Source organism: Pelophylax lessonae (genome assembly GCF_965119305.1).
Source record: "Pelophylax lessonae genome assembly, chromosome: 5".
NCBI classification, from domain to species: Eukaryota; Metazoa; Chordata; class Amphibia; order Anura; family Ranidae; genus Pelophylax; species Pelophylax lessonae.
The window spans coordinates 487,402,674-487,415,133 of NC_138772.1; the positions used below are offsets into that span (position 1 = coordinate 487,402,674).

At 41.9% G+C, this 12,460-nt stretch overlaps 1 protein-coding gene across 1 annotated transcript in view; it reads left to right on the top strand.

Annotated features, from left to right (window-relative positions):
• The window catches only part of GRHL2 (grainyhead like transcription factor 2), a 130,729-nt gene that overhangs the window by 94,104 nt on the left and 24,165 nt on the right, over positions 1-12,460 (top strand). Inside the window, exon 9 of the mRNA XM_082258714.1 lies at positions 11,591-11,749. Within this exon, the coding sequence (XP_082114840.1) occupies positions 11,591-11,749 (159 nt within the window). The remainder of the gene's footprint in view (positions 1-11,590; positions 11,750-12,460) is intronic.

Below are 12,460 nucleotides of genomic sequence, written 5' to 3' on the forward strand. Positions count from 1 at the left end.
TTTTGGCATATGTTTTGGCGCAGGTGAATGAGGGTGAAAGCATGCATGTTAGCGGGGCATGTGGTTTGCTGGTAAGAATTAATAGCACCACCAAACCCCTGCAAAAGTGCTGTGTGTTCTTGTGTGTTGCAGGAATGCACATGAATTTGCGCACATTCTTGCAAATAAAAAATGTAATTGTAGTGTAAGAGAGGGAGGAGACTAAGGGGATCTGCAGAGGAGAAGTGAGGTATGGGGCTGAGTTGTCCCCCTCCTCCTTGTACTCACAGATCACACACACAGTGCAGCCTGGAATGAAGGCAGCTTCTCCTTCCCCTCACACGACAAGGGGAGAGAGGGCGAAAGGCACATGTCCCTCATGCCCCCTCCTTTGTTCCAGCCCTGATTATTTGTCCCCCTTAACCCTTATAAAATAAAATAAATATTTCAAATATAAACATATTCAAATGAAATTCTAAGCGTGTATGGCTAGCCTTAAAGCTGACCTCATGAAAGTGTCCAATAGCCAGGATAGAGGGAAAGGTAGAGAGCCCGGGTTCCAGCACTGTGTGTATGTGTCCCAGTAGTGCAATTAGTGAAATGCCAAACATTAACGTTTTGTTTGGGTATTCAAATAGTCTTTTGACGTGTCATGTCTATGGGCCTTGTAGTAACCCGTTAGGAGAAGAGTTCATTCCACTGAGGACAATTACACCTCATTTGTAGTGGGTGAGTAAAGCGACGAGCGTGTTTTTACTTGGTTGGAAGGCACCCCACCCCTCCGCAGATATGCAGCTTCATTATTGTATAAACATACATAATGATGTTTACCCAACACAAATCCACAACTGGTTGTATGCTTTCCTTTCAGGTTCCTTGTGCTTTTCTTGGAAGTAATATGAGGCTCTGTAAATTATTAAAATAAATTAACAAGAATGGGATTAGACACACAGATATATAAAAAGCCTTCTAGTTAGAATGATGGGATATAGTTGCTGGAAGCATCCCAAATTTTTGAATCTAATGGTCACGACAGCGCTTTATAGATGACATCTTATTATGTATTATCATTTATGGCTCCGTTCACATATAGGTGTTTCGGATCGCGGGCAGAATTGCGGCGATTCTGCCTGCGATTCCAAACCATTGCAAGTTGCGGGACGCCTGAACGATTCCCGTGACATGCAATGGCACCCCAAACGCGGCACGATTTTGCCACAATTGTCACCCAATGAATCGCGGTAAAATCGCACAAACAGAATCGTGGGACACCTGACGCCCAAAAGAAGTATAAGACTTGCAATGGTTTGGAATTGCGGGCAGAATCGCAGCAATCCTGCCCACAATCTGAAATGGCTTTATGTGACTGGAGCCCTAATCTCAGCTTCAATTGATCAGGTTTGTGACAGGTTTACTAAGGCATAGAGGGTGCAAGAAACCTTTTTCTTTTGGATGCAGGAAAGAAATTTGCACAATTCCCCTATCAACACAGACAGTGTTGATGAGGAAATCACTCCTGCCGAGCAATTGTCTTCTCCCAGCAACGGGTGGGAGCGGGCAGGGGGGGAGCCTTCCCTGCCAGGAGAAGACAGCGATTATCGCTATCGGCTATAGCAGCCGCTTTTGAAGATGGCAAGCAAATCCGGCAGCTGGTTGTACCCAAGTTGATTAATAGATCATCTTGGTACATTTAGCTTGCCCACCCATGGTTCAAATCTTTGCTGATTCCTGCTGAACAGGCCAAGATTCGATCCGTGTATGGCCAGCCCTAACCACTTGCCTGTTGGGCACTTTCACCATCTTCCTGCTCGGGCCAATTTTCAGCTCTCAGCGTTATCACATTTATAATGCAACACTGTACTTATATGACATTTTTATCATATTTTTGAGACAGATAAAGTATTCTTTTGGTGATATTTAATCACCACTGGATTTTTTAGTTTTGGCTAAACAAATGAAAAAAGACCAAACATTTTTTTTTTTTTTTTTTTGTTTCTGTTATACAATTTTGCAAATAAGTAATTTTTTTTCTTCATTGATGTGTGGTGATGGGGCTTCACTGATGGGCACTGATGAGTCTGCATTCATGGGCACTGATGAGGCTGCACTGATAAAGCCGCACTGATGGGCACTAATAAGGCGGCACTGGTGGGCAATGATAGGTGGCACTGATGGGCACTGATATGCTGCACTGATGTCACTGATATGCTGCATTGATGAGCACTGATGAGGCTGCACTGATGGGCACTGATGAGTCTGCATTGATGGGCACTGATGAGGCTGTACTGTTAAAGCTGCACTGATGAACACTGATGAGGAGGCACTGATGGGCAATGATAGGTGGCACTGATGGGTACTGATATGCTGCACTGATGGGCACTGATATGCTGCACTGATGAGGCAGCACTGATAGGGCTGCACTGATAATAAAGGTACTAATGATCAGTGACTTGATTATCAGCAGAAATGTGCCCTGTCGCAGGATAGACAGTAACAGCACTGAGAAAAGGAAATGACAATAACCGACATTTGTTTACATGTGATCAGCTGTGATTGGTCCTTTACCTTGATCTGTGGTCAGCTGTGTCCAAAGGACACAACAATCACAGAGCCTGCCTGATTAGCACCCCGGAGGGGCAGGGTTCTGGGAGGACATCAATAGACGCCCTCGTGTAAATGTGCGACTGCACTGTAGCCATCATTCGGCTGTAGCTCGGTCAGCAAAGGTAAAAAACAAAAAGTAAAAACTGAGACTCAGTAACAGTGTGAGAGGGCAGGGAGGGCAGGAAGAGCTCTCCTCTGGGGCATTCTAATGATATCAGATGCTACTGGGTGTTTTAGCCTGAGTTGTCATCACTTTGAAGAGACAGACACATTATCCAAGTTGACCAAGCGGCCCTCTTGATTCTGCATGACTTTGGGGTTGATTTGCTAAAGGCAAACAGACTGTGCACTTTGCAAGTGCAGCTGCACCTATTTTCCTTAGAGCTTAGTGAATGAGGTGAAGCTCTGTTGATTCTCATCAACCAATCACCTGCAAGCAAAAAATGTTTTGTTTTGTTTTTGTTTTCCTTGCACCTGATTGGGTATTCTTAATAAACTGAAGCTTCGTAACATTCACTAAGCTCTTTGATTCTGTAATGGATGTGCAAGGAGGAAAGTTCCAAAAGCATGCCAAGTTCAAAAGCCAGTCCATTACCTTATTTACCATTACGGATGGCTGCTGTCAGACATTTACGGACAGTCTATAAATTGCCTAAAATGTACACACTGTCTCTAAATTTACGGATGGTTGGCAGCCCTGCCCAGCACCCCATACCTTTCTTCTTTTTCCATGATTTTATAATACAGATGTAAGAACTTTTTTTTTATGTTGATTAGGCAATGCAAATGCACTATAGGGGGTCCTTTTATTAACCATTGGTTTCCCAAAACAATAGTTAGGTCAATGTGCTTTGCAGACCTTCCTTCTGAGACTATGTGTTGCACCTACATTGCCACATGTAGAAGCTCTAATGGTGTAATTTCACAATCTGCAATCTCTTTGGTGCGCACTACGTCCTTACAGCCAGTAGATGGTGCTTTCAGATTTGCAATCCATGGAAAATGCATCTAGCAGAACATTTACTACAGGTAATTGATGAAGTCTGTGCACTTCATGGTGTTTTGTACAGGTCGTATTTGTCATCCCAGTTATTTGAAAATTACTTTAGAAAGAGTTTTAAATGAGAGACTGGCAATGGGCCAGAATGGAGGTGCTTTGTTGGTTCTCCCAAGTCTGAGCCTATAACTGAAAAATAGACGTAGGGCATGTACATACTGCATCTATTCTAGATGTAAAATATCAAAAAGCTATCAGCGCAAACCAAATATATGTGATAAATTAACTCAACACCAATTTACTGTGCATAAATCAAGTGCATATGAGTATAGCATAAACATTAATAATAATGGTGTCCGGCAGCATGCACCAATCGTGTTTCACAAATCACAATAAACTCTAAATTATGCCAAAATGTGATGCGCCAGAGATACACAAATCATAAAGTGATGACTGAAAATACAATAAGTCACATCCAGTTCATAAGGCACACAGCAATGTGTGTGCTTCCAATAAAGTGATAATAATGTCCCCGTGTCCAGTTAAAAAAATGAATCCAGTGATGAAGAACAACTTGTGAACACCAATAGTGTGAATCCCTCCACCAGGTGAATTAGCCTCTCACCTTCCTATAGGACCCAAGCGGGCCAGCAATCACATGTAACATGGATCAGACTTCCAGGAAAGAGCCTAACTGTGTTGCACAGCGCTGCCATAGAACAGGTCCTCCCCGGCTCTCCCACACTGTCAGCTTCCTCGGCTCCCACTGGTTACTTCTCCACCAGGTCATGTGACTTTGATGTCAGCGAGCTACGAGGAGGTGGTTGGGTCAAAACTTTTCACCTTTCAGAGGCAGCCCTCCATTGGTTAGTGCTAGAATGTAAAAGCTGGAGAAGTCTGCATGACACAGGGCGACTTCCTGTTATCAGCTCTCTGGGTTACCCTAGCAACAGCCTGTATTCCTTCCGTCCACATTCTAGCACTAACCAATGGAGGGCTGCCTCTGAAAGGTGAAAAGTTTTGACCCAACCACCTCCTCGTAGCTCGCTGACATCAAAGTCACATGACCTGGTGGAGAAGTAACCAGTGGGAGCCGAGGAAGCTGACAGTGTGGGAGAGCCGGGGAGGACCTGTTCTATGGCAGCGCTGTGCAACACAGTTAGGCTCTTTCCTGGAAGTCTGATCCATGTTACATGTGATTGCTGGCCCGCTTGGGTCCTATAGGAAGGTGAGAGGCTAATTCACCTGGTGGAGGGATTCACACTATTGGTGTTCACAAGTTGTTCTTCATCACTGGATTCATTTTTTTAACTGGACACGGGGACATTATTATCACTTTATTGGAAGCACACACATTGCTGTGTGCCTTATGAACTGGATGTGACTTATTGTATTTTCAGTCATCACTTTATGATTTGTGTATCTCTGGCGCATCACATTTTGGCATAATTTATATTCTAGATGTAGCCAGGAGCGGACTACCATTATCTGACACTGCAGACTTACCTTTGGTCTCTCAGACTGTCTCTATACTCCCCTAGTGTCGGTCTCAGATTTCATGCATCGTACTCCTGAGACTAGAAGAAAGGCATCGTGGGAACTGTAGTCTTCTGCAAGGATATTACTGCACTGCTGAACTGTTTAGGAACTATAATTCCCAGCAGGCCATGGCCTCCAGGGGAGAATTGTGGGAGAGACTATAAAGGAATCTGCTGAACAGGCCCACGCTCTCTTGCTTCCCAGGATCCATAGTGTGTGCATCAGTCTGCCGCAGAGGGAGAGGACTACAGCCTACTGCACACCACCCAGCTATCTGCGGACTCAACGCAGGTTGGACAGATGACCATCGCTGCATCACGGACATCCCAGCAGCATTGCTGATTGAATGGAGTCGGCGGGACTCACTGAAACAGCAGAGCGCAGCCATCTCAGTGTCCCACAATGTGGAGAGTTGCTGCTGCGTGTTCTTCCAGAACTCATAGGAGGGACATCAGTATTGGTGAGAGAGCTCCTGCTCAGAGTCCAGTTACCAGTTGCTACAGTTTCTCTTAAACACTGAACAAAGACACTCTACATCAGTTAGTGGATCATTATTAATCAGAATCAGCTATTCTGCATTGACTGTTTCACATTGTGCTACTATAAGGAATCATTTGTTTTTTGAGCTCCAACTGCCGCTGAAGATCTTAGCAAGGCCTTGCATACTGAACATTGCTATATCATTGCTCTTAAAGGGGACACGTTACTGGTATCTAGATTACCTCATCTCTCATTAGGATACAGGTAATCTAGGCTAGCCCAGGGTTTCCCTTTAGTAAAAGCATTCCTCATAGCAATTTATAGCTTTTGGAAAGATTCATTCACTTACCGTAAAATACTGTGTACATTTGGTGTATTTACTTGTTATTATTATACCTTGTTATTCACTGTCCTCTAGTGTTATTTCAACTGAGCCCTGGTTGTTTATGCAGGGCCTAGTTGATTAATACTCTTTTCAAGCCATTTTCTTGAGTAAGGCCAAGCTAAGGAGTTAAAACCTATCTGCATTGTGTCAGTGTGTCATTTAACCACTTGCCGACCGCCAGCAAAAGGTATACTGCAGTAGGCTGGCTCGGCTGCACGAACCGACATGAGCGGGAGCGCTCCTGGGGGCGAGCGCGCGTACAATTTTTATTTGAATATGTGTATATATATATATATATATATATATATCACGGATTATGTATACACAGCAATATAAGTTAATAAAAAAAAAAAAATATATATATATATATATATATATATATATATATATATATATATATATATATATATATATATATATATATATATATATTCTTCTTTTTTTTTTTTTTTTTTTTGTGAACCTATATTGCTGTGTATACATAATCCATGATATTGCTGGTTGTGTATATAAAATATATTAAAGTAAAACTGTACTCCAATTTTAACTTTGAAAAGAAACCTGTCATGAAGGCTGCATGGAGGTGACCATTGCTGACTTCTCACTCTGAATATGCTTGCTGCTTGGCTCACATCCTGACCTTCAATATTTTTTTTTTGTTCAAGTATTCTTTATTGAAAACATTTTTCATTTATACATAAAGCTTTCAACCAACACTTTCTCCACCCTCTACTACATTTACATTTCTCATTCAATTTTCATACATAATACATACATACATTTCCCAATTACCCATACATCCCTCAGACCCCATTTATCCCACCCACTCACCACATACATTTTCCAGTTATTTAATTATCATTAAAAAAAGCACCACATTCTTTATATCTCAGTTTTCCCATTTCACAATCTATTTATTTACTATAACCCATTAATAATCTGTTTGAATACAACTTTGACTTAAAAGAGATACCCCCAATATATCTTTTAGACGTAATCATTACACCATCTATTCCTACTTCATTCGGACGTCTTCTCCCTAGCCGCTTGCTTATGTTCTCCTGTCCCACTAGAGGCTATGCCGGTTTACATCTAACCAAGGTTTCCACATCTTTTCATATTTCTTTAAATTTCCTCGTTTTATATATCTAAACTTCTCCTTCCATATTGTATCATTGACAACCTTTACCCACTCCACACTAGTCGGGGGAGCTTGCGCCAACCATCTCTGTGCGTTCAGTTTTCTTGCTTGGAATAGGCACCTTGACATTGCTATCTGTTTATTACCTGTCCCCACATTCCTTTCCCCATAGCCCAACACACATAATTCTGGGTCTAGGTCTAGAGATGTCCCAAAAACCAAATTCATGGTATCAAGGACCTCCCTCCAATACCTATACCTATACAGGTTTGGGCACCCCAAACCATGTGAATAAAGACCCTCAATATTTTTAGTAACTCACCTGAAACTTGGTTCCTGGGACCCGACTTTCCCTGACAGTTAGGTTCAGCCATGCCAAATGAGATTGTCAATCAACGGAGTTTAGCCATGAGGTCGAAGACAGTCAGGCCCCAATAACAAAGGGTAACTAAATCAGAGAGGGGAACAGAAGAGACTTCTGCAGCTTACCCTGTCATCAAACTATGAAGACTTATTAAAATCTGTACCTGTAAAGCAGAAAGTATTAACCTACCAGGTACCAACTCACTAGGTATTTGCCCTTCTATTTAGCTTTGTCTTGAGGGGACTTTTAAAGCTGGGAGACCCACAGAGGTCTGATAGTTGTTGCCTTGCCAACGGTCAACCACCTAACTTCATGTGAATATTTTAAAGCTTTTTAATTGGCAATCTTACAAGCTCCTTCAGTTGCCTGTTGGGCTGCCTATCTGATTGACCTGAATCAGCCCAATGGCTAACTGAAGGACTACACAGGGCAGGCTGACAATAATGAAGTTTAGTGATTTTTTTTTTTTTAACAGCTCCAGGGACACTACTTACCTGCAATGAAGTGTGTCCCATGTGCTGATGGCCACAGTTTGTTCCATTTTTAGCACCCTTGTTAAAAGTTCCCACAATGCAAAGCATTTGATGACTGGAGGAGGTGGACCTTTCATTTAACCACTGTCCGCCAATGTTATAAGTTCCCACAATGCAAAGCATTTCATGACTGGAGGAGGTGGACCTTTCATTCATCCACTGTCCCCCAATTACAGAAGCCTTTGCACTGTGGGAACCTATAGTACAGGTGCTATAAATGGAGCACGGGGGCAGAAAGGGTAGTTGTCAATTTTGACAAACGCAGGCACAGCCGCTGATATTAATCATCGCTGCACTAGAAGATCACTGCTGCAAATGTGTCCCGGGACAGGAGACTGAGGAATTCCACTTTGTACAGCAGCCACCAGCACATGGGGAATACTTCATTGCAGGTAAGTAGTGTCCCTGGTGCTTTTAAAAAAAAATTGTTCACTACAATTGTTCATTGTTTAATGTGTATAGTCAGCTTTAGTATTAGCTTTCAGCAGAAAGTGGTGTTACTGGTGGTAACATTGCAACCAATTGCTTAAGAAATCTGTATGCCAAACAGGATGCCAAAATTGATTTTAGGTATACATACACTTAAATGCACCGATGTATACCTTTTAGTGAGTTTTTAAAAAACATTGATTTATTTCCTAAAATAAAAGGATAAATTCACTTTTAAGCCTCATAAAAACCACAGGTACATTGTTACAGAACTCCCTGCATGGTCACTGCACCTAGGGGTGCACAAGGGGGGGGGGGGGGGTGCCAGGTGTGCCTTAATCACTCTATGTGATGCTGACTACCTACAGCCTGGGCTTCCCGTCATGTTGCCCCCCCCCCCCCGCAATGCTGCTGGCTTCCCTCCTCTTCCCTTGGTAGTTGCGGGGGATGCTTCACAATAAAGAGGGGGGAAGGGGCTAGTGAATATGTAATTCACCAACCCCTTCCTTTTCTAAATGAACATAGTAAACAGACTCATTCACTGTGTTTATTTATAACTGAAGCACAGTAAACTGTGTTTATAGTGTTTATAGTGCTTCAGTTTGTGAATGAACAGGAGGAAGCTCAGCCCAGAGCACTTCCCATTCATTCACTGTTCAGTGCAGCTGTGGTCACAGAGAACGGGACGTGTGTTCGAGCTTTGGGGTGCACACCCTAATGCAATAGGCTGCGCACACCTATTGTAAAGTTGTTATCACTGAGTACAGAGCTAAGTTCCTCTAAGGGTATTGGAGCAGTTCCCACTTATGTCCTAATTGTATTATTTGAATATTGCAAGATACTGTAATCTCCATTGAAATTGGTTGAACTAGATGAACTTGTGTCTTTTTTCACTAACGATGTAACAACTGTATGTATGTAATGCTATGTAGAAATCGGTCTAGAATAGGGTCTGTTGTGAAAATGAATACAACCAGGAAAAGAAAATAGGACCCCTTGCTGCCCAAAGAACTGTATAGTTTGTGGTAAGTAATTACCATGGTTGAGTTTTGCATAACGTTACCCTGGGCTCGTCCTGTTGACACACCAGTCTCTATACTATTTGCTTAGGCATACATCATGCTGTGGTCATAAATCTTCTAAATCATTCTTAAAAGAGTTAGTTCTACACCCAACATCCTGACTATTTCTAATGGGCTGCCAAGGTGTGGTGTAGTAGGTGAAAAGATTCATTAAAGTACAATAAACATCTGCCACAATCATTATCATTGCTATAATTCTGTAATAGGCCTTTCTTCTCCTGGGTGACTTTTATAGACAGAGTCACTAGTGTGCTCATAAAATTTCATGAATGACGCAGGAAGAAAGAGGAGGAAAGGGGACACTAGCCCCAGAGGATGTATAATAATAAGGAAAAGATTTTTCAAATAGCATGTGCTTGTATGATATCAATTGAGTTGTATTTTAATTGGATTGTGCTTTATGGAGTATGATAATGTTACTTCAAAGATACCTACATCCCAATTGTACTAGTCTAGTAATACCAATTCCTACTGTTGGGCATTGGTAAAGTGTGGGCTTAGGGGGACTTTACTGGTATCATACTCAAAATTGTATAACTACTCATACATTTGTATAAAAAAAAATGAGGAGATGGAAGCTTGGCGGCAATATCATAAGATCAGTGATTTATGCCTGGGGAGACGCTTTTATCCTTACGTTTATAGGGCTTTGCTTACAGCAGTCCTATGAGGTGGCTGAGAACATTTCTGCAGTCAATTGAAACACGAGAATATTAGGGTTTGGCTTTTTCCAGACAGAACACAAGCAAAATCCAAGCAGTACGTTTTTTGCCATTTTGGTCTACTCCCATCTCCTCCATACTTGCATTTAATCATCAAATGACAAGTTAATTGACAGTAATGATTTCTTCATCGAGTTAATCCGCCCCTGAAGAAGCTTTGTATAGCGAAACATGTCGGGCAAGGATTCGAGTGGTGGCCTCACAGCCCCACACTAATATAAGGAGGATCTTACTTGTCAAATAACCTTGAATTGTCATTACCTTGTTGGTCATGTATTGATTTCTTGTATGTTGTGTAATGTCAGTGTGTAAAATTCATTGTTTTTTAGACAACATTAAATAAATCTTTTTTATACAAATGTATGAGTAGTTATACAATCAATTGAGTTGTATTCAATTGTCATCAATACTATGGGCCAGTTCTCTGGGCACCATGTTTGATATGCCTGAGAACATTTTTCCATAAAATTTTCTTGATAAGTCATCAGGTCTTCCCTTAACCCAGCCAGCCTGCAACCAACCGAATTAACCTAACAGTTTGCGTTAAAAACAGGGGTTTTGTTTGCACACATTTGCAAATACATGCGTGAGCTGCAGAGGCTGTGACAAGGCAACCCAGTATTATCTGCAGTCCTAACTCTATACATTTTTGAGAGCCTTTATAGTAGAAGCACATGCATTATAACGGATAAGCAGAAGGCAGGTGAGCCTGGGATGAGCCCACCCCTCCTTACATTTTTGACAACCCTCCATTACAGGTAAGAGGGAGAAAAAATGGAGGATGGGGAGCTTTATTTATAAGGCTTACCTCAAACTGACTGGGTGCAAATAGTTATCATATTTCCCACTTTAAGGAGTGCCTGGTCTTCGCTGAGGATGCATCAGTTGACTGTGTGACACCCTGCTAGTTTACGCTGTACATATCCAATAATCTATTTTATGAGTGTTTGAGCTTCTCCATTTAGACACAATAAATTCTGATGTTTATGTTTTATATGCGTCATACATGCTAATGGTGTCCATTTAGGGTCAGGGCCCATCAAGTTGTCTTGTGGGTTTCGTAGCCAACACTGATTTGGCTTACATGTTCTACCTAGCAGATGACACCTGAGGGCCTATCCATAAATCTTTTCACATACCTTTAACCCAGGATCCAAGTCAATCCAATTAGAGAAATGTGTGAGTTTTAGGTGAAAATCGTGTACATTTTGTTTAAACAAATGTCTAAATAGCCCCCCTGGGATCCAATGTGCTCACTTTATCTAGATTCACTGTTTTCGTACATCTTTGTAGACACAATTTATTTGATCTCAATGGTTTTTTTTTCCTCCTCAGATTTTCATCACCGTGAACTGTCTCAGTACTGATTTCTCCTCTCAGAAAGGGGTGAAAGGTCTTCCTCTCATGATTCAGATTGACACATACAGCTATAATAACCGCAGCAACAAGCCAATTCATCGGGCCTACTGCCAGATCAAGGTCTTCTGTGATAAGGTAACAATGAACATACTGTAGCAGAAGATAATGCAGTATTCTTACATTCAGTCAGTAGCTAATAGTATCATTGGCAGATTGCTGAGCAGTTACAATTAAGCCTGATACACACTATTAATGGATTGATTGAAAAAAAAAATGTCAGCTCCGGTCGGAGCTGCTGTACTAACGATCTGACGTTAGTACAGCGATCTCCCCCGCTGAGCTGTTGTGTTCTGATGTCCCCTTTGAAGTCCAAAATCTTAGCATTGTTATCAGATGGGTAATGGTATGGTATATCCCTCAATGGGGACGTCTATTCTGGTGACAACTGTCTAAAAGGTTAAATATCCTAACTTTGTAGAGATTTCCTCTCAATTCCTGTTGCATCTACAGGACAGGAAGTGAAGGGAGACCTCCCCAATGGGACACAAACAGCAAAAAAAAACCCCAAAAAAACAGCTACTGTTAAATTGATGTGTGCAGTAGAGTCCCCCCACCCCTTCTCTCACTGCATGGGGTAAATGCTTGTTTGGTATGAGGGGAAAGGAAGAACTTAAAGAAGAATTCCAGGTATGAATATTTCATACACAGTTACATTGGTCCGCCTTGGAAAAATGTAACTATGCAGATACCATGCCATCTTCCTGGAAATTGGAAATAACAGAAGTAGATGCACTCCCTACTCCATTGATCTCCACTTGCTTCTGGGTCACCACCCCACCTCTCCAC